At 53.6% G+C, this 22,665-nt stretch overlaps 1 protein-coding gene across 5 annotated transcripts in view; it reads right to left on the reverse strand.

Moving 5' to 3' along the window:
* Positions 1–22,665, reverse strand: part of Acacb (acetyl-CoA carboxylase beta) — a 212,411-nt gene that overhangs the window by 136,824 nt on the left and 52,922 nt on the right. For all 5 annotated transcript variants that reach the window (XM_058585542.1, XM_046464308.2, XM_046464307.2 and 2 more), the window contains 12 exons: positions 21,074–21,184; positions 17,284–17,493; positions 16,805–16,975; positions 15,021–15,182; positions 12,772–12,935; positions 10,711–10,861; positions 10,526–10,629; positions 8,473–8,554; positions 5,604–5,749; positions 4,546–4,696; positions 2,419–2,553; positions 1,424–1,570 (listed from right to left, as the gene is read on the reverse strand). In XM_058585542.1, coding sequence (XP_058441525.1) covers positions 1,424–1,570; positions 2,419–2,553; positions 4,546–4,696; positions 5,604–5,749; positions 8,473–8,554; positions 10,526–10,629; positions 10,711–10,861; positions 12,772–12,935; positions 15,021–15,182; positions 16,805–16,975; positions 17,284–17,493; positions 21,074–21,184 — 1,734 coding nt within the window. The remainder of the gene's footprint in view (positions 1–1,423; positions 1,571–2,418; positions 2,554–4,545; positions 4,697–5,603; positions 5,750–8,472; positions 8,555–10,525; positions 10,630–10,710; positions 10,862–12,771; positions 12,936–15,020; positions 15,183–16,804; positions 16,976–17,283; positions 17,494–21,073; positions 21,185–22,665) is intronic.

The following is a 22,665-nucleotide window of genomic DNA, read 5'->3' on the forward strand; positions in this document are numbered from 1 at the left end:
AAAGGCCCCCTGGCCACAGGGGAATAGCCAATTTTCATACCCAGGGAGGCCCCTGCTCCCTTCTCTGCACCCAGCACAGGGTGAGGCGGAAACGTAAGGTCACGTGACGAGCTAGCATTTGTGAGACACATGCTTAGTGACAGACACCATCTAAAAACCTTTCTTTAGAAGCTGTCCTTTGATCCTCAGAAATTATCCTACCAAGTAGGAATGATAATCATTTTCCTTTCACAATTGAAACTAAAGCACAGAGAGGTTGATTAAGTTACCCCAGATCACCCAGCTATACCAAGAAGCAAAACCAGAATGCACACCAAAGCCATTGAGCTCACATGCCTCCAACAGCTGCCCTATTCTGTTTCCAGTGTGTCTCTGGCCACCAGGGATGGTCTTTGGGTGGGGATGATAATGGTGCCAACTCCAACAACAAAGGAGGTTCAAAATGTAACTGGCAAGTGCAAAGACTCTATCTGCAGCAATACTCTATCTATAGAAAGACTCTGTCCCTACAGCAATCATCATTAGGCAGCGTGGCACAGTGGTGAAGAGCTCAGACCCTGAGGCCAGATGGCTGGGGTTCAAACCCCATCTTCACCTCTTCGAGGGAGAAGCAGGGCACATTTCTTACCCTCTCTGAGCCTCAGCTGCCCCACCTGCAAATGCTTCTTAGGTTGCAAGCTGGGAAGCTCAGATGGCTTCATCAACTTTACACACCGAGAACGGCATCGGGCACACAGTACGCCCAGACAAGGGCTGTCCACCACTGTCCTCGCCACCGTCACTGAGCCTTGCACTCCTGAGGGGCAGCCCCCAGGGGGATCTTGATCAGTTTAGCATCAGGGGTCTTTCAGGAAGGTCTGCAATATGGGGATCTCCGTGTTTCTCTTGGGACCCTGGGATGGTGGCTGGTGAGGACAGTGTCTCTGAACCAAGTATCTTCCTGCTGGTGTCATTAAGCAACCCGAGAGGCTGAGGCAGGAGGATCAAGAACGGACAGCCTCAGCAACTCAGTGAGGGCTGGGAAATGAGCCCCCCTGGGTTCCAGCACCAAAGAGGGGGGCTGGCCACACCCACAGACTCCTCCCTAACTTCCTGAACTCAGGGAACTAACATCAGCTGATCATGGAGGAGGAAATGCACCCCAAAACTTACAAACTGAGGAATTCCCTGAGGACGGTCCTTTACAGAAACAAGAGAGGACTGTTTTCTCATTCCTTGTGCCAAAAAAAAAGCCCTCTGATGTCAGGAAGTGAGCCCTCTGATGTCACGGAGTGAGCCCTCTGATGTCAGGGAGTGAGCCCTCTGATGTCAGGAAGTGAGCCCTCTGATGTCACGGAGTGAGCCCTCTGATGTCAGGGAGTGAGCCCTCTGATGTCACGGAGTGAGCCCTTCGGACCGCACCTGCTCTTCACAGGGGACCTACCTTTATGCTAAAGATAGGCTCTGGCAGGCAGTAGCCGCTCATGATGTTGGTCAGGTTCCCCAGGACGCTGTGGAACACCTGGTGCAGCTTCTCCCCCAGGATGGGCAGTGTTGGCTGGGCGGGCAGCTCTCCTGTGAAGGGCTGCGCCTGGTGAGGGACAAGAGGGGCGGGTCACAGAAGCCCTGAACCTGATGAGACTCGACAAGCCGGGGCATGAGGCAGATGGATGGGCTCCCACAGACCTGATCTAGGAGGGTGAACCCCAAGAACCAACAGGAGAAAATGCTGCACCAGGATTTGGAGTTGCTGAATTTGTGCCCTGACCACGTGTCCCAAGTCACCCGCTCCGCAAATGTCACAGTGTTACTGATTCAGACTCCAAACCATTTTAGAAGTCGTTAGATCTTTTTTCTTTCTTATTTTGTTTTGCTTTGTAATGAAGACCATCTCCCTATTTTCTCTGTTCATTTCCACTGTCTAGTGAGTGACAAAGGCCCGGCAGGATGAAAACCTTATAGAAACAGAACCGAGTTTTGGAAATCATAAACGTTCAGCCTCAGGTAACCACGAGGAAAAATCACCAGCTCCCCAGAGCGGCAACAGGACTCAGTCCAGCCACGTATGTGCTACTTCATTCTACGAAGGTCCACTGGCACCCACATGGTTGGGACAGGCCGTCCTCCAAGTCTGGAACACCCGGTCTCCTGCCCAACCCTCGCCACCCTGCAGGCTCCTTCTCCCCTGTGAGCTGACTTGAGGGGATCCCCCTCTGCAATCAGCTGCTGGCTTCTGCACTGGGTCCCCACAGCCGAGGCCCAAGGCAACCGCTCTCACTGCGACTATGAGGCCAAACAACATCCTGTGCCCATCCGTCTCCCGGGAGTTCACACGAGCCTCAGATTTCTGTGAACCTGCAGGGACTTGGGGGTGGCCAGGTCCTGCCTCACCAACGCAGCACAGGAAACGTTGGCTGAGAGGGCTCCCGCTGCACATACCGGGTGCACTTTAGAGGGGTCATCGAGCTCCAGCCTGGCCACCACGCAGCCGGCTTCCAGCACGGCTCCCGGCCGCTTGATGTACTTCACTCGGCCGCTTTCCTGCACGTTCAGGGTCATGATCATCTTCATCACCTGTTGGGCAAAGAGAAGTAGGACAGAGACAACGGGGACCGCTTGTGGTTGGCACCCTGAGCCACCCAGAATCAGGGACTGCAGAGCAGGGACTGTGACCTAGGATGGAGAGACTCCCAGCAGCACTCAGCAGAAAGGGGGAGGCCCCACATTAGGGCGAGCCCGCTGCGTACCAGGCTGCTCTGGGCTTGGACTCTCAACCCGCAAAGCCTGCCGGGAGGAGGAGGGGCTCCTCGTGCCCACTTCCCTGACAGGGACGCTGGCATTTATTTGCTGCTTTCTCTAGTTCTTGTTTTTGGTTGCAGAGCTGGGCACGGAGCCCTGGGCTGTGCCAGGTGAGTGTCTGCCACTGAGCTACTCCTCCGACCCTAGGAACCTTGATTCTCCCTGGGCTTGCAGGTTGGCTTAGCTTTTATGCTGCCTCGCTCACCCAACCCCTCGCTTGTCTTGACATTTATTCTCAAAGGCAGGCCTCTCTCCCAGAAATGCAGAGCAGGCATACTGCATCTAGTGATCGGTGTTCGGGGACGTGCCCCACAACAGGGTTTCAGTCATCGACAGGCCAATCATGACAGCAGGGCCCAAAGAGGTAAAAATTTCTCTCTCCCAGTGACATGGTGGCCGTCCTAAGGTCACGGTGCAAGACACTAGTCATCTGAGGTGATTGCTGGTGTGAAAAACCTACGTGATGCCCTGCGAGGACCGCAAAAGCACAGCACAAGCACGCGCAGCACGTCACACTGTGACGACATCACAGGGCTGTTGACTGGTTGATGTATTCACTACACTTTCTATGGGTGTTTGACAACATACTCCTATTTATTTAAAAAAAAAAAAAAAAGGTCACAACAGTCTGCTGTGCCACACCAGCAGCCGCCTCCTGTATCTCACATCTCGAGGCCACGTGGGGTGACTGGCCCACACCATTCAGGCTGTGCAAGGACACTGTGTGACATCTGCGTGATGAAGAAACCATCCTACAATGCAGTTCTCAGAACCTGCTCCTCCTATGTGCCGTGTGAATCAAACACTCTGTCAATAGTCCTGGGGAACAAGCTCCCGAGGGGCCTTGGGGGTGCTCTGTGGGATGGGGGACAGGCTCACGGAAGGGCCAGCATCCCACAGCTTGCCTCCCCACCTCCCCGGGGTCTGGAGACGTGACTGGCGTAGGATTTGTCCGCATGGTCCCAGCTTTGGACAGTCAGGGCAGTGCTGCCCCTGGCTTGGCAGGTCACAGCTCAGGCACCCAAGTCAGCCAGGCCAGGCTGAAACCCAAGATCCCCGATCGCCACCTCTGTGATTTCCAGAAAGTGCCTTCCCTTCTCTGAGCCTCAGCTTTTCCAACCGTAAAACGGGACTCGTGAGTCACACCCCAGGGCTCTCGTGAGGACTGCGTGCGGTGAGGCACCCGTCCTGTGGCGGGAGTCTGAGACACCACTCACCTCCCTGCTGGGTTTGCGTTGCTGTTGTCCCACCCCCCCACCCCCAGCATGGCCATGGCGAGGAGGCCAAGTTCAAGTCCTGACTTTGGGTGACCTTGAGCACATTCCTTGGCTTTTTTTTTTTTTTTTTTTGGTTCTGGGGATTGAACTCAGGGCTGCTCAACCACTGAGCCACATCCCCAGCCCTGTTTTGTATTTTATTTAGAGACAGGGTCTCACTGAGTTGCTTAGGGCCTCGCTGCTTGCTGAGGCTGGCTTTGAACTTGCCATCCTCCTGCCTCAGCCTCCTGAGCTGTTGGGATGACAGGCATGAGCCTCCGCGCCCGACTTCCTTGGCCTTCTTTTTCACATGTAAAACGGGAATCACATTTGTGCCCCTTCCTATGGTTGCTGGGAAGGTTGAAGAAGTAGAGAGGTCAAGTGCTCAGGCCAGCACCTGCCCACGGTAAGGACTTCCCAAACCCTACACTTCTGCATCCTGAGGGGGGCTCAGTTCTCACTTGTCCCTGGGCCTAGATTTCCCCTTTGAATGCTGCGTGGCATCAATCACCTCCATCTCGGCGTAGCTGCTCCCTGCCTCCGCGTGGCTGCCGTCCTCCACCGTGTACTGCGTCAGCTTCCCGGCCGAGGGGGACCTCAGGACGGTGGGATCATTCTCCTTCTCAAACACGCACGTCTTGTTGCCGATGGTGATTCGGTAACTGGGAGAGAGGAGGAGCAGGTAGGGGGACAGATGAGGATCCTCGGCCCCGCAAGCCCGAGGCAGCTTCCCCTGAAGGTGGCCACGCGTGTCACCCTCTGAGCAGCAGTGGGGACATTTGGACATTACCATGGAGATACTGAAAGTGAGTTGGGGAAGAAAAACAGGTGTTTCTTTTCACCCTGACTGAAAACTAGTGCCTTTTACTGATAAATCCCAACAGGTCCTGGCACCAAGAAAGCCATCAATAAACGTTACTCGATCCATCTTGGATTCCAAATCCTCTCCTTGTCTCTGAACTGGGGAGCGCGTGCGTTTGGGTAGAACCTACATAATCTTGCATGTTCTTGGCGGAAAGAACTCAGCTTAGAAAAGAGATGACTTTGCCTCTCAGGCAGACACTTAATCTGCCCTCTCCCAAAATACTGAGGCCCGCGAATTTGGCCTCCTCGGGAGCGGGAGCACAGGGTCACTGGCCCATGTTCCACCCTCCGTTCTCTGTGGCTGCAGTATGCGCTGCCTGCTCTGCAAGGGTCCCCAACATGTCACCGTGTGATCTCAGAATGATCAGAAGAGCTGGAGGGTGCCCCACGCCCACGGGGGGGAAGCAGGCACGCCGTCATGCACCTCCCAGGCCACAGAGCTGGGAGCCTTGCCCCGTTCATCTCTGAACCCCTCTGGGTCCCTAGGAAGGCGCTCCCCGCCTGGGAGCCCTCCCTGAAAGTCTGGCAGTGGCATGAATCCCAGGCAAGAGGGGACCCTCCCCAGGCACCCTGGGACTCCCCAGGGAAGGCCTCATCCACAGACCCCGGACCTGTGCACAGGCCAGCTCTGCAGTTTGGACGCCCTGTGCACACCCCGCCCGCCGTGGGCCTCGGTATCCCCTTTGGGCCCCGGCCCCCGCGCACCTGTCCACTTCCTCCTTCAGGTATGTGGTGTAGCTGTTGCCGTTGTAGGACAGCAGCAGCCCGCCGTCGTTCAGCCGGTGGGCGTCGATCTCGATGTGGCAGCCATTCATGATGAGGACGAACATGGTCAGAGACTGCCGGGCCACCTGTGGGGACAGGCCTGTGTCATCACCTGGACTCAGGATGTGCCCACACGGCTCCTCGCACCGTGGGAAAGGGCAGGCTCTGCAGGAAGGGTGGGGGTGCCCCCCCCCAGCCCTTCTCCTCATTCACCCCAAGGGAGCGGCTGCGGGGCTGGAGGGACCTGGAGTCCACGGTGTCGACTGCAGACACGCGTCCTACCTGGTCATCACTCCTGGGCTGTCCACCCTCCGGGGCTGGGGGCTCCCTTCTAGTTCACATCACCAAGCGCCAGCCCTGTGCAGGACTGCGGGTGGCAGGGACGGGGGCTCATCACACTCTGGGTAAAGCAGCCCTGGAGACCCCCCAGTGGCCTGGTTCCACAGACTGTTTATGTACCCCCCAAGCCCCCCAGTTTCCTAAGCTAAAACCTAAGCTCAAATGCAATGGTAGGGAGTGGGGCCTTTGGTGGTGATCAGGCCAGGAGGGTGCAGCCTCCATGAACGAGACCAGTGACTTCCACCAAGTGACCCCAGAGAGCTCCTGTCCCCTTCTGCCACATGAGCACACAGCAAGAGAAGGCACAGCCACAAACCAGGAAGCGGTCACCAGACCAGCGTCGGCTGTGCCTTGACCTTGGACTTTCCAGCCTCCAGGACTGTGAGCAACACATTCTGCGGCTGATAAGCCACCCCATCTATGGGCAAGGACACCCCAACATGGACTATGGCTCCGCCCCCTAGGCCCAGCTCTGCCCAGGGACACATGTGAGCTGTGGGACACTTGAGAAACGGACAGGCTAGTAGGCTCTGGCCTGGCTCTGAGTTTCAGACCCACTGAAACACCCGCCCACCTGACCTGCAGGTCACCGTGTGTTTTGAAACTGTCATCCCCAGGACCCACAACCAACAAAATTCAGATTTTGAAAAGATAGCCAGGAATACAGGAATACGGATGGCAACATTATTTGTGATAATAATAAAAACTGCCATTGAACTAGCATCCAATCTTGTCACCTTTGTTGTGGAAAACCCCAGACCATCTCGGTCCAATCTGGTGAACCCCTAGTAACCCGGCCTGTTTAAATTAATCCAAATTAAATACAATGTAAAATCCAGTTCCTCGGTCACCCTCCCACATTTCAGGTGGGACCCTGACCAAGTGATCAGCATAGCTACTTCTCCATCACCACGGAAAGTCCTGCTGGACAACATGGCAGAGACCAAACTGGCTTTGGAGGAAACTTGTTCATGACTTTATGCCCAAAAATATCACAGCAGGAAAATGATTTGCACCATGGTCTCAGCTAACACACTACGAGAGTCGGCCTCCACGCAGCAGTGAAGAATCGTTTGAGTTGTGTGATTCCGTGGACTTGTTTGAAACTTTAAAGTTTTCTACAATTAGATTGTGCCACATTGAAAATCAGGTTGGTAGAACCCAGGGGCCCAAAGGAAGCCAAAAAACCTTGGGGCGGGGGGAATGCAGACGGAGAGTACCTCCCAAGGACAACGCATTTGTTTGCCTAGACTCAAAGTCTCTGTGTGCTCAGAAATAATCCAAGTAAAGTCAAGGAAAATAAAAATTGTGCCTCAGAAACAGACTCAGATTCAGTCCTCTTCCCACCCCACAAAACACGAGGCTGGAAGTGCCAGGCAGGCCACCACTTCCAAGGGGACACTCAGTACCTGCAGCTGCATCAGAGACCCTGGCACACATGCATGGCTCACCATGTCCATGTGGACCCCGGGCCTCATGCTATGCCTGCACATGTCAGGTCACCTCTGGGCTGAGTGGACCTTCAGTGTCACGGGAAGGCTAATTAGACACCTCTGAGAGAGGACAGCCACCAGAGGAAGCCCCAGGAACGCTGATGGTGAACCCCGGAATGTGCACATAGATTCCAGGTGCAGAATGCAGAACTAAACCAGCCTCCCAGGCCTTGGGAATGACCGTGGGCCAGGCCAGCTCAGAGAAGGCTCTGCTCATCTGGGGGGACAAACGACCTCCCAAAACTCCTGACTTTCCTGGAACCTCAGAATGTGACCTTGTTTGGAAACTGGATCTTTGCAGATGTAAACAGTTAAGATGAAATCACGTTGGGTCAGGATGGGCCCTAAATTCAATCTAACGGGTGCTCCTATAAAAGGAGAAGAGATGGAGACACAGGTGCGGACCCAGAAGCAACGTGAAGAGACAGCTCACTCTCCCTCTATCTCTCTCTCTCTCTCTCTCTCTCTCTCTCTCTCTCTCTCACACACACACACACACACACACACACACACACTCAGAGGCCATGTGAAAGCACAGACAGTCAGGAGTGGTGTAGTCCCAAGGAGACACCAATGACTGCCAGCCACTGGAAGCCCTGAGGCCAGAAGTCCCTCCCTAGCACCATCAGAGAGACCATGGCCCAGCTGGCACCTGGACTTTGGACCTCTGGCCTCCAGACCGTGGGAAAATAAACTGCTGTTGTTTCAAGTCACCGCTGGGTAGCATGTTGCTCCAGCAGCCACAGAAGATCAACAGTCGGAGCCACCGTGACCTGTGCACACCACCAGGCCCTAGGCTTTCTGAAAACCACAGTGCTTAGGTTTCAGGGTCACGAAGGAACTACTCAGGGATTCCCGAGGAACACAGCGGCTCAGACCTGAGCAGGAGAAAATCCGCTCCAGGATGTTCACCCACCATGCGGAACAAACCCCCTCCGGCCCCCAGAGCACTGCACACGGAAGCCTGAGGGCTATACCTTGAGAATGTACTTGATACCCCCGTAGATTAGCTCCACGTCCACGAGGTTCAGCAGAGAAGCCGCTGGGAGGACCTGGCCCCTGGAAGACAAGGCAGACCCATGACAGCCTGGGGAGGGGCCGAGCACGCCCCAGCCACCCCTGGGGTCTAAAAATATCGCCAGGGGCAGGAGGTGCCGCTCAGTGCTGGGCATGCATAAGGCCCTGGGTTCAAGCCCCAGTGACCCCCTGCAAAAAGGAAAGAAAAACATCACCCACCTCTTTGACCCTCCCAAGCACCGAGAGCCTGACTGTGCTAAAAGGTTAAGTCTGATTAAAAGACTTAGATCCTGCACACCTGCCATCCCAATGACTCAGGAGGCTGAGGCAGGAGGATGCAAGTTCAAGGCCAGCCTCAGCTACTCAGTGAGACCCTCAGCAACTTACAGAGACCCTGCCTCAAAATAAAAATAAAAAGGGGCTGGGGATGTGGCTCAGAGGTAAAACGCCCTTGGGTTCAATTCCCAGCTCTCTCTCCATCCCCTCAAAAAAAAAAAAAAAACAAAACTTAAAAAAATCAGCATCTGTTCAAGAATGTAAAATTTTACAAAAGCTTCTCAGGAGCAAAATCCACAATGGCTTCTTCTCAGAAAAACTCCCCGTGTGGGGACGTGTCACCTGCTATGGAAGAAACCAGAGAGGAGACGACGGCTGAGCAGTGACAAGCTTTCCACCTGTTCATCCTTTTTAGCGTTCTTGGCCTGTCACGGTGGTCCTCGATGGGAGGAGACACTGCTCCTACCCTGGGACATTTGGCAATATCTGGGGACACAACTTACTGTCCCATGGATGCTGCCATTACCCTGCAAGGCACAGGACGGTCCCCACCCACTATGAACCAGCCCCAAATGTCGCTGGTGCTGAGGTGGGAACCTGGCTGACCAGACAGCACGTGGCCACTCTCCATTCTAGTCCAGGTCGCAGGTCCCCTGTGGAGCAGGAGAGGGTCTGGGAAAGATGACCTTTGACCCACTCTGCTTTTCAATCCACCTCCACCCAAGTCTTACAATACAGGGACGTGCACATGACTGACTGCAAGGTCACTGGCCTAAAGAGTCCCACCCCACCCCTGCCCACTCCACAAGACCCTCCCCCGCCCGGGCTCAGAAGCCCAGTCTTGTTTTGGGGTTTTTTTTTGTTTGGTTTGGTTTTTTTTTTTTTTTTTGGACTGAGGATTGAACCCGGGGCACTTAACTACCAAGCCACATCCCAGCCTTTTTTCATTGAGAGACAGGTGTGGGAGGCCAACCTTATGGGTGACTGAGTTACACTCCCCAGCTGGGTGCTGAGGCGCTCAGTCACAGAAATGGGTGTGTCTTGCTACAGCCCCATGGGTGAAGCTATGCTCACCTGTTCCTTTGTAATACAACCCCTTGCCCTGTTTAGGATAGAATCTTCCATGGAAGTGCCTTGTGTGTGTCCCCTCCTCTTACTGTGCCCTTGGGTGTGGCCTACCCAGGTGTCAGTCAACCTGCTGACAGTGGACATCATGAAGATAGACTCAGCCCCCTGAAACCTGACCCCTTGCCTCATTTGAATAGCTTCTCCTCAATAAAAGGGGTCAGCGCGTACTCTCTCTCTCTCTTTCTGCGGACCCTTAAGGTCAGAGGAGCCGTCACAGCAACCCCAAAGAAAAAGGTATTTGTGTCTCTTGTGTGGTTATTTCGTGCAGCCCAGTTAGCACAGTTTAACTAGAGTGACCCCTGAGCCTTTTAGTCGCGAGAACAGAAACCCGGCAGACAGGGTCTCACTGAGTTGCTTAGGGCCTCACTTAGTTGCTGAGGCTGGCTGTGAACTCCAGATCCTCCTGCCGCAGCCTCCCAAGGCACTGGATGACAGGCGTGTGACATCATACCCAGAGGCAGCCCAGGTTTATCTGAGGAATTTCATGAAGGTAAGCAGGTAGAAAGGGCTCACCGCTACCTGGTAACCAGTTGGCCACCCCAAGCCCGTCTCGCCTTTCGGGCCACCAACATACCTCACAAGAGGAAAGGGATGGATGGCACACCCTACCTTTCCAGGGAGTGCAGGAAATCCGTCATGCAGGTTCTGAACATCGCATCAGCCACGTTCAAGGCCCCACACACCACCCCGAGCATGACGTCCGGCTTCTCCGCCTAGGAAAGACTCCCTGTCTCAGTGTCTGCCGGGCGTTGCAGTCCCAGGCACCTGGAGGGCAGACATGGGCAGACCTCTACCTGCACTTTCTCAGCAATAAGGTGGTCCAACCACCCAGTGTCTATGTCGTTGTTCTGGAAGCTCTCAGTCTCCAAGAGGTTAATGAGGTATTCCACGGTGGTCCTGAAGTCCCCCCGGATGGACAGTTCCTTCAAAGCCACCACCATGTTCCTGGAGGGGAAAAGCACATGAGTGGTTGATGAATTCAGACAGAGTCCTTGGGACGCCTCATGATGGGTTCCCAGAGTGCCAGAGCCACCAGGAGTTGGAGGGGGTCCTGGGTCAGATGGCCAGAGTGTCAGCCTCAGCATCCTCATGGCCTGAGTGACCTCGGGCAAGTGACCTAACCTCTCTGGCCCTCAGTTACCTCATCTGTAAAATGGGGGAATAACCCTGACATCATGCGGGTGTTTGAGGATTAAAATGACACACCCTGTGCAGAGTGCACAGTCGTTAATCTGTGAACATGATTAAATATCATTGTAATTATATCAACTACAAGAGTAATTAATGATTGAGAGAGGAAGGGCCGGCCTCTCTGCTCATCACCGAGCCGTCTCCCCCTTGACCTATTCAAGTCTCCTCCTGGTCCCAGAGCTGGAGCCGCCCTCTGGAGGGCCACTGTTACCCCCCCAGCTGTGCTTGAGGACCACCTGCCCATGATGGCAGTTACCCGGACTCAGGGCCCAGCAGGCTCTGTGGCTCCCTCCCCCAAACCCAGCCTCCAACTGCAAAGGGCACAGATCACAGGGTGGGGACCCCCACTCCCTGGGGGACCACAGCCTGTCTGGAGGACAGAAGGGGAAGGCCAGGGACTGAACCCCTCTCTTCCAGGAAAGGGAGCTTCCCTCAGGCAGTGTCCCCAGCCGTCAGCAGGCATGGGAGGAGGAGGGGAGAATGGAGACAGAGAGGTCAAACAGGGCCACAGGATGTCAGGTGTGGTCCGAACTGAAGATGAAGCCACCAGCCTCCAAGGCCACTGACTGGCCCCAGCTAGCTGGGGGCATACCCACTTCAGAGGGCCCACGTCCAGAGAAACCAAGACAACGGAGCCCCCAGGCGGCCTCTGTCAGCCATGAGGAAAGCTGTTGGAGTCGGGGGCACTGACGGCCATGCTGGGTCAAGCCGTTCCATCCCAGGGGCTGGCGCTCAGCCGCCTCCCACCCCCTCCTGTGAGCCTTATTTGCGGCAAACAGTCCTTGCTGAACCTCAAGATCGCCATGTCCATTGAGCATAATGAAAATGAACTACTCTAAGCTGCCAAGGAGGCCTGGTCACGGAGACCGCCAACGCCCGGAACCCAGGCCTGCAGTCACAGGCCTCAGAGTGGTGACCGGCACCCAGCAGAATCCCCACCCCACACCACCACCACCCCCACCCCGAGAATTTAGTCCGAGCAGTGAATACAGCCAATGAGGGGACTCTTTACGAGCTGGGTTTCAAGGGACCTCTGCCCTTTAATTCAGCTGCCCCACTCGGCCCCTTTTAAATTCTCGGCATCACCTTGAAGCATCCTTTGGGTCTCCCTCAAGTGAGACCCCTTAGAAGCCCAAGATCTAATGGCTTAATCCCCAAACACCAAAAGCCAAATGTTCTCCCTGATGTGCGGATTCGAACAGGAGTTGGAGAGGGTCCTGGGTCAGATGGCGGGAGGTGGGGGGACAGAATTTCCCTGGATTAGACAAAAGGGAATGAAGGGAGGGGGATGGAATAGGAAAGACAGTAGAGTGAACCGGACAGAACTTTCCTATGTTCATAATGAATTCATGACCAGTGAAACTCCACATCATGCACAGCCACAGGAATGGGAAGTTAGACTCCATGTACGTAATAATATGTCAAAACACACTCTACTGTCATGTCCAACTAAAAGAACAAATTTAAAAAAAAACATCTGATGGATATGCAGGGGAACTTCTGGTTCTTAAAGGAGGGAGGGTGGAAGGGGAGGGTGCAGGGAAGGCGGGGCCAGAGGAGGAGAGGAAGGAGGGAGGGGAGGGGAAGGAGGGAGGGCACAGGGAAGAAGGGGCCAGAGGAGGAGAGCAAGGAGGGAGGGAGGGAAGGAGGGAGGCGATACTGACGAAATGGCCTCTTCCCGGTTCTCGCCCCAGGAGAAGCAGTGGCCAAACTGGGAATCAGCAAACTCGTGCAGGCCTCCCGTGGCAGCCACACTGAAGTAACCCCACACGTTCTTGCTGCTGCGGAAATTCAGTTCCTGGACAGTCCCAGAGCTCGGCTTAAACCCCTGGAGCCCAGACAGGAAAGAGCAAGGTATGAGAAGGCATTACTCCAGGTATGTGCTCATCAGAATTCAGTTCTAGAAAGATCCAAGAGCCCTGACCACAGGCAAAAACTTATGGGGATCAGCAAATACTTATAGCTCCTGCCACAGTGTGGTTAGATCGATCCACGGGTGTATCTGTGTGAGCACCTCGATGTAATTCTTCCTTTAAAAAAATCTCTGAAACCACCACCACCAAGTTGGGACAGGGGAGATGCCAGCGTCACATGGGTGAACATGGATCAGGCTGGACTGGGTGGAGGTGCATTCTGGTTTTATACATTGGACATTTTCTATAATATCAATTTTAAATAAGCCAGGCATGGTGGTGCACGCCTGTAATCCCAGCAATTTGGGAGGCTGAGACGGGAGAATTGAAAGTTTGAGGCCAGCCTCAGCAATTCAGTGAGGCCTTCAGCAACATAGTAAGATCCTGTCTCAAACTTTTAAAAAACCAACAACAAAAAAATAAGGCTGGGGATGTAGCTCAATAGTAAAGTGCCCCCTGGGTTCAATCCACAGTATCAAAACAAACAAACAAAAATTTTAAATACAATTGTAGAGTGGAGGCTAAGGGTACAGCTCAGTGGCAGAGACTTGCCCAGAATATTTAATCCCCAGCCCATCAGGGCCCGTGGCCGCTCACACACGGCAGATTCCCTTTCTGAAGGTGGTAAGGGTGGATGGACTCGGAGCCCTCCACTAGGGTTAGGATTCATGAATTAAGTAACAACACAAGTGTTTGGTGGAGTATCGGAGTGGGTGGGAGTGGAGAGCTCCAGGGTGGGTTATTTTCAACCTGATTCTCTGTCCTTCCAGGGTCCTGTGAGCAAGCCACTGTCCCTCTGAAAAATTCCTGTTTGCGTGTCTGCCAGAGCTGGTGTTTGGTTTGCAGCCAAAAATCCCCAACAAACACAGCTACCAGAGCCCAACATTCTTCAACCAAGCTGGGCATATGGTGCACACCTGGAACCCAGCACTTGGCAGGCCGAGGCAGGAGGATTCCAAGTTCAAAGCCAGCCTCCGCGACTTAGCAAGAACCTGCCTCAAAATAAAACTAAAGAAGGAGCTCAGGATTAGCTCAGTGGAAGAGCACTCCTGGATTCAATCCCCAGTACCACACATACACAAAAAAAAACCTAAATCAAGGGGTTGGGGACTCCCTCTTAACCCAAATTTCTTGAATATAAAGATTTAATCACTACCCAATGCGTACCTGACTCAAAACGTCACGTTACCTCATTCACATGTACAATGTTTATGTCTTCATTTATCAGTTAAAAAGTATACTTAGTTCAAAAAACAAAGTAAAACATCCAGGCCTGATGGTGCACGCCTGTGATCCCAGGGACCTGGGAGGCTGAGGCAGGAGGTTCAAGAGTTCAAAGCCAACCTCAGCAACTTAGCAAGGCTCTAAGCAACTTAGTGAGACCCTGTCTCTAAATTTTAAAAAATAAAAAGGGCTGGGGAGGTGGCTTGGGGGTTAAGCATGCTGGGTTCAATTCCCAGTACCAATAAATAAATAAATAATAAAACAAATACACAAGTTTAAAACGTAGGTTCACGAATCCTTTGATAATCAGTAATCAGGTGTACTGTGATAGAAGCCAGTCGGTTCCTTTTCCAAGACCCAGGTAAGGACAATAAGGGGACAGATGCTATATTACAGCAAAAAGTGCCTGGGGCCAGAAATCAAAGGCCCTGGCTCTAAAACCAACTGTTTATCCCAGAGATGGATACCACCTTGCAAGTCGGGGCTCAGCCTGGCCTTCAGAGGTCCAGGAGTAGCAAGGGTAGGTCACCCCAACCTGTCCAGCTGTTGCACAAGTAACACCCAGAGGTTGCAATAATGTCACATGAGTGGCTAGACCACTGCCATACACACTATGTGTCCCATGAGCTGATAAACCATGGAATGTCCCTTCCAGATGTTTCCTTGTCTATAAGCTGAGGAGCTGGACCACAGGGACCTGAAGGAGGCCGACTTCCAGGGTCAGCTCCATGCTGGGGCATTTGAGATGGAGGAGACACAGGGTCCCCGGCACTTGCCTCATCCGGGTTTTCGCTGGTGATTCTGGCTGCAATGACGTGGCCTCGAGGCAGGGGAGGGTTTGAAGGGGTGTCAAAAGATATGGGTGTCACGCCCCACGGCGACTCTCCATACAGAAGCCGGATGTCCTTCAGCCGGTGCAGTGGCACACCCATGGCGATCTAAAACCGAAAACCCATCCCACGGGGTCAGTCCCTCTGTGATGCTGGCCCCACCAGGGTGAGCACAGGGGGGTGCAATGGAGGACTGTCACAGGCTGAGCCAGACTAGCCCCATGACACTGCTACAGGGCGGCAAAGAAAGAAGAGGGCCAGGAGGCCAGACTTGGCTCCCGGGGGCAAAGGTACCGTTATGGAGAGAAACCACATCCAGAGACCCGGGAGAAGTACAGGGTGGAAGGACAGAGGGGACCCTATTGGCCAGAAAGTTAAACAGAGGTTTAGTGAAGGGCACCGGGAATTTTGGCAGGAAAAATACACAAAACAGAGACCCCAGCTTGACCACACAATCACATCCAACACGGGGCCTCTTGGTGGGATGTGTCAGATCACAAAATCACCTCCATGATATTCTGCCAACACGCTCAGTGTGAACCTGACACAATCAGATGACCCAGACCTTCCACCTGATGGCCTCAAAAGGCCAGTGCTGCGGGCTGAGGTGGTGTTCGCCTGTGATCCCAGCCTCTCAGGGGCTGAGGCAGGACGATAGCAAGTTCAAGGCCAGTCTCAGCAACTTAGCGAGGCCCTAAGCAACTCAGCGAGACCCTGTCTCTAAATAAAGGGGGCTGGGGATGCGGCTCAGGGGTAGAGCACCCCTGGGCTCAATCCTCCACGCCAAAATAAATGAATCAAACAAACAAAACAGCCCTAAAGAGACATCAGTGGGACAGGGGAGGTATTTTCAAGGTAGACAGTCGATTAAATAAATATGTTGCTTGACAGCCCTACTTCCCAAGGGTTGTCACTCTATTGTGGCCCTGAGCTAGAATACCCTTGTTTGGGGGACTTTATACTGATGCTTTTAGGGGCCGCCTGCCACAAAGGTTCAGTACAACCTTGTCTCAAAAGGTGGACTCCCCCAAGATAATCCCATAGGCAGACAAGTGGAGAGGGGGGAGCGCGAGTGACAATTGGTGGCTGCAGCTCATTATATCAATCTCCCAACTCTCCTGCAATTGTTTAAACTAAAAAAAAAAATGTAAACAAAATGATTTTTTTAAAAAAAATCTGGTGATTGAAAGAAGAGAGAGAGGGAAGGTGACATTCATTAAAAAAAAAAATGGGGAATTTCAGTTAATGCAGAGTCCTTCACTGTGGGTCACGTGTTGTCAACAGGTGTCACACTGTCCCCAAGGGAGTGGAAAATACTCTTTTTATATGTAAAGCACAGATCTATCTAGAGTCCCCAAAGAGATAGAAAGTGTATCTGGGGTGACAAAGGAAAGGGATTAGGAAAAAAGTCTGTAAAATCTCCTCAGAGAGGATGATAATGGGGGGCGGGTGTTGAGAACACCTCTCTGGGTGGATAAAAGGGTATTTGGCTCTGAAAATGCATGAAATGCCTTCTCCCCGGGACCAAGTCCACAGCCTTCACACATGTCTTCAAGGGCTCTTGGCTGGACAAAGGGGACAAATCACTTTCCAGAAGGTTCTCGGTTGTCATAGCTCCAAATGCTACTCACACATCAAAACGGCCATTCCGCAGGGGACAGGCAGTTGAGAGAGGGCGGGAAGGACTCGTGGGAGGGACAGGGCCCCCCAGGGAGGAAGGCCGGGCTCACCTGCAGCTGGGCGGCGGGCAGGTTGACGTCGGCGATCATCTCTGTGCAGGGATGCTCCACCTGCAGGCGCGGGTTCAGCTCCAGGAAGTGGAAGCTGCCGTCCTGGCTGTAGAGGTACTCGACTGTCCCCGCGCTCACGTAGCCCACGGTCTTGGCCAGGCGGACGGCGCACTGCAAAGAAACAGAGCAGGACCCGGGGATCCTCTCGAATAGCTGTAAATGGCAACAGCTCCCTCACCCAGGGCAGGCCGAGGACCTGTGACCTGGGAAATATTTGGGGACCTCAGAGATGACCTGATCCAAAACACCCAGGAGATGCAATCGGCCCTGAAACGGGCCTCCCCCTCCTCTTCTCGGGCGCATGCCCCACTCTCCAGCCACGTGGCTACAGAAGGTCCTGGGCCACTCTGAGCTGGGATGGAGCTCTGGGCAGCGCACACGCGCATGCGCACACAGAAGCCCCACTGTGTCAAACACACCTGCTCCATGAACTCTAACAGGGCCGGCGTGGCAATGGTGGCCGGAGCCTCCTCGATGATCTTCTGATGCCGCCGCTGGATGGAGCAGTCCCGCCCAAACAGCGACACCGCATTCCCGTATTGGTCGGCGAGGACCTGGACCTCCAGGTGCCGGGCATGCTGGGCCAGCTTCATGAGAAAGATGGGTGAGCCCGGGAGCTCACTCTGCACCTGTGGGGGAAGCAGAGCCAGCCACTCTTCATGGGGAAAGCAGCTCTGGAAGCTTCTAGAAGTTCCCAGAAGAACTCATCTGACAACTGCAAATGACGCATTTAGGGGACTCCCCCATGGATCTGCTGATTTTTTAAATTTTGTTTTCTCTCTCACATTCTCACATTGTGAAAATGTTGAAATTTCCCCCCCAAATCTCATCTCTAAATATAATACACTGAATCTGGTTTCTTGGATCTATACCATGGTGTCGATAGTTAATAATAATTTGTCGTATGCTTGAAGTCTACAAAGAGAAATCGCAAGAATTCTTATCGAACACACACAAAAATGTTCACCACATGAAGCAATAGATCATTCCACCACATACACATACATATAATAAGAACCTCAAGTTGCATGCCTTAAATATATCCATTTTTACTTGGCAATTATATCTCACAATGGGGGGAAAAGCCAGGTACGGTAGCACACGCCAGTCATCCCAGCAGCTTGGGAGGTTGAGGCAGGAAGATTGCAAGTTCAGAGCCAGACTCAGCAAAAACGAGGAGCTAAGAACCTCAGTGAGGCCTTGTCTTTAAGCGAAATACAAAATGGGGCTGGGGATGCGGCTCAGTGGTTGAGTGCCCTTGAGTTCGATCCCCAGTACCCCCCTAAAAAAAGAAATGTGGGGGGAAAGTTTGGTGTACAAACTGGTTTTCTTCTACACCTGCAGTAACACATAAACAGAATATTTCTTTTAACAAAAAACAGGACAAAACACTCCCATATGCCTTTACCCCAGATTCCACGTGCTCCTCAGCTGGCTGTCCCTGCGGAACTCTGGACAGACTTACTCCATGCTTTTCATGGCTAAAAGATGGTCCCCTGTAGGCATGTCACCTACAGGTGTGACAGCAAATCCCATCAGTATGTACGACTCTAATGCACCAAGAAAACAAGTGGAAGGAGAGAAAAGAAGATGATGTGAAAATAAAGGGGGGGAAGCAAGTTGCAGTCATCTATGGGATGGTCCCACCTGTACGTAAAATGATAAACTAAACTGTGCAAACGTCTAGGTCACAGTCCAGACAGAGCTCGTGCTGGAAAGAGACCAGCTGCAGCCGGCAGTCATCTGAGCAAGGAGACGGGGCTGGGAGGTGATCCTGCAAGGGACTTTTCCGTTCTTGCCACGTCCCTCACTTGTGTGACTTCTTACATTAAGGACCTTCCCTAATGCCCTCAAGAGTCTGGGGGAGGCTTGGGTGTGTGACGGTGGGGGCACACAGGCACTCTCTACTTGCTGATCTATTTTATGGTGACTCTAAAAACTGTCTCTGTTTTAAAAACTAAAAAGAAAAAGAGATTTTGAAATCTCTATGATATCTAATGCAACATGGTATCCAAGACCGGATCCTGTAGCAGGAAAAGGACATTCCTGGGGAAATTCCTGAAATGCAAATCAAGTCTGCAACCAACTTAAAACCCATTATGTACCATATGTGATATAAGTTGAGCTCCACTGACGGTTTTTGTTTTGGTACCAGGGGATTGAACCCAGGGACACTGAGCCACATCCCCAGCCCTTTTTTATATTTTATTTAGAGACTGGGTCCTGCTAAGTTGCTGAGGCTGGCTTTGAACTCGAGATCCTCCTGCCTCAGCCTCCTGGGATGACAGGCGTGTGCCACCAAACTTGGCCCATTTAAGGTTTTATAGGCATCCTACATAGGGGACGCTGGGACATAATGGATTAACAGAAACAGTCCTCTAGGTTCATCTCTTAGCTTTGACAGATGGGGCAGTAGTCAAGAGTGGGCCAGTAGGGGAGGGGGAGCAGGGATCTCTGTCCTGCTGCTGAAACTTTCCTACAAATCTAAATCCTTTGCCTCCGAGTCCCACCAAAAACCCTGTACACCTCACAAGATAACCAGGTAGCAAAGCCACTACATTCTTTATGTGACACAATTTGCCATGAGCAATGGCACTGGTGAAACCTGCCTAGTAAGCAATTTCTTGATATGGACCAAGGGCACGCAACTTAGCTCAGTCTGTCTCCCTAGGACTTTCTCTAAGAAAAGAACTCAGAAGAGGAAAATAGCTAAGCATTATTTATAGTATTAAATAATATGGAGTTGTTGTTTTTTTTAAGTATATGCTTTTAGTTATATAGATGGACACAATACCTTTATTTTATTTATTTATATACAGTGCTGAGGATCGAATCCAGGGCCTCACACATGCTAGCACGCTCCCACTGAGCTACATCCTCAGCCCTAGTGATGCTCGTGATACTTGCTATGTTTTGAATATGGCTTGTCCCTTCTGAAATTCAGACAGGAGTCTAACTCCCATTGTGAGCTTAAGAGGAGTAACCGGACTATGGTGTCTGGAGGGGAGGCCTTTGGGAGGTGGTTATAATTATATAAGATCATCAGAGTGAGGGCCCCATGATCAAACGCTGGTGGCCTTATAAGAAGAAAGAGACCCAAGGAGACATGTGCACATGTACATACACATACACACACACACACACACACACTCACTCCCTTGTCTACACCCATGTGATACCCTGAGGCACCTTGAGACTATGCCAGTAAGAAAGCCATCATATGATGCAGCCCCTCAGCCTCAGACCATTGTGACCTGAAATAGATACCTCTTTTCTTTAGAGCAATACCGGTTAGCAACACCCAGTTATAGCAACAGAAAACAGAATAAGACAATTCTACAGAACACAATAGGTTATTCATAACAAGGTTATTGGAATTAAGCTAAACATTTAGCAGAGAAGAAATACTTTCATAAGTTTTTTTTACAATGGCATGTGGAATATGTATCATCATAAAAGTAACTGAGGATTGGAACAACATGGTGAAAATGTTCAAGATCTATCATTTAGAAACTTTTTTATGGAGAAGAAAATTTTGTATGGGCCAATATAACTTTAACAAATGTACACGTGAACAAGTCTAGAAGAAAACCTAGAAATGTTTAAATAGTTTTAAGAATGGGAGAATGGCCAGTATAATTTTTCTTTTTATAAGGAATAAAACACACAAAATTTATTACATGCCTAGGCATGGGAGCATTAGACCCCAGTATAATTGTTTTTAAGACATTGCTAGTAACATGCATACTGTTTTAAAGAAGAAAATTAGCTTCAAGTAAAAAAATAGACAGTTCTCACAACTGAAATTGATCATATAGAAATGTTAAAAATTCCAATATTCCTAAAATTTACATAACATTCTGCCTCTCAAGAGGCAAACAGTTAGTTACTAACAGATATTTGACTCAGCATCTCTGAAATTCTTGAATTCATACACTCCCACCCTCTAAGGAGAAGGTGTGAAGGTCCACCCAGACCGAGGTATGCTCCTGCTTCACAACACAACCTGGATGGGGATGTGGCTCAGTGGTTAGAGCCCCTGCCCACCACATGCAGGGTCCCCGTCAAGCCCGAGCACTGCGGGATTACGTAGAGAGGGCACATACAACACACCCAGGACACGACTCCTGCACGTGGCTTCCCGGTGGTGAAGACTCATGCCAACAGGAGTAAGCTGGAGGGAAAGACCCCAAAGACACCCGCTGTCACCTGTCTGAAGAGCATGGGAAAGTCTTCCGCACTCTCCGCCTTCCGGATCCCTTTCCCTCCACCACCTTCAGAAGCTTTGATCATCACTGGAAAACCAATTTTTTCTGCTGCCTGGGAGAAAAGGACAAACAGACCAAACAGACCTCCTTAGAGTGGGGGCAGCTGGCGGGGCGCAGGAGGGGGAGGGGGAGGGGGAGGGGGAGGGGGAGCAGGAGGGGGAGGGGGGGGGGGAGGGGGAGCAGGAGGAGGAGGGGGAGGGGGAGGGGAGGAGGAGGAGGAGGGGGAGGGGGAGGGGGAGGGGAGGAGGAGGGGGAGGGGGAGGGGAGGAGGAGCAGGAGGAGGAGGGGGAGGGGAGGAGGAGCAGGAGGAGGAGGGGGAGGGGGAGGAGCAGGAGGAGGAGGGGGGGAGGGGGGGGGGAGGAGGAGCAGGAGGAGGAGGGGGAGGGGGAGGAGGAGCAGGAGGAGGAGGGGGAGGGGGAGGGGAGGGGGAGGGGGAGCAGGAGGAGGAGGGGGAGGGGGGAGGAGGAGCAGGAGGGGGGGGAGGAGCAGGAGGAGGAGGGGGAGGGGGAGGGGAGGGGGAGCAGGAGGGGGAGGGGGAGGGGAGGAGGAGCAGGAGGAGGAGGGGGAGGGGAGGGGGAGCAGGAGGAGGGGGGAGGGGGGAGGGGAGGGGGAGCAGGAGGAGGAGGGGGAGGGGAGGGGGAGCAGGAGGGGGAGGGGGAGGGGGAGGGGAGGAGGAGCAGGAGGAGGAGGGGGAGGGGAGGAGGAGCAGGAGGAGGAGGGGGAGGGGAGGGGAGGAGGAGCAGGAGGAGGAGGGGGAGGGGGGAGGAGGAGCAGGAGGAGGAGGGGGAGGGGGGGAGGAGCAGGAGGAGGAAGGGGAGGGGGAGGGGAGGAGGAGCAGGAGGAGGGGGGAGGAGGAGCAGGAGGAGGAGGGGGAGGGGGGAGGAGCAGGAGGAGGAGGGGGAGGGGGGAGGAGCAGGAGGAGGAGGGGAGGGGGAGGGGGGGGGGAGCAGGAGGAGGAGGGGGAGGGGGAGGGGAGGAGGAGCAGGAGGAGGAGGGGGAGGGGGAGGGGGAGGGGAGGAGGAGCAGGAGGAGGAGGGGGAGGGGGAGGGGAGGGGGAGCAGGAGGAGGGGGGAGGGGGAGGGGAGGGGGAGCAGGAGGAGGAGGGGGAGGGGAGGGGGAGCAGGAGGAGGAGGGGGAGGGGGAGGGGAGGAGCAGGAGGAGGAGGGGGAGGGGAGGAGGAGCAGGAGGGGGGAGGGGAGGAGGAGCAGGAGGAGGAAGGGGAGGGGGAGGGGAGGAGGAGCAGGAGGAGGAGGGGGAGGGGGGAGGAGGAGCAGGAGGAGGAGGGGGAGGGGGGAGGAGCAGGAGGAGGAGGGGAGGGGGAGGGGAGGGGGAGCAGGAGGAGGAGGGGGAGGGGGAGGGGAGGAGGAGCAGGAGGAGGAGGGGGAGGGGGAGGGGAGGAGGAGCAGGAGGAGGAGGGGGAGGGGGAGGGGAGGAGGAGCAGGAGGAGGAGGGGGAGGGGGGAGGAGGAGCAGGAGGGGGGAGGAGCAGGAGGAGGAGGGGGAGGGGAGGGGAGGGGGAGCAGAAGGGGGAGGG

The sequence above is a fragment of the Marmota monax genome, unplaced genomic scaffold (assembly GCF_021218885.2).
Source record: "Marmota monax isolate L192 unplaced genomic scaffold, Marmota_monax_Labrador192_F-V1.1 WCK01_AAM20220418_F8-fsc00269, whole genome shotgun sequence".
Lineage (NCBI taxonomy): Eukaryota > Metazoa > Chordata > Mammalia > Rodentia > Sciuridae > Marmota > Marmota monax.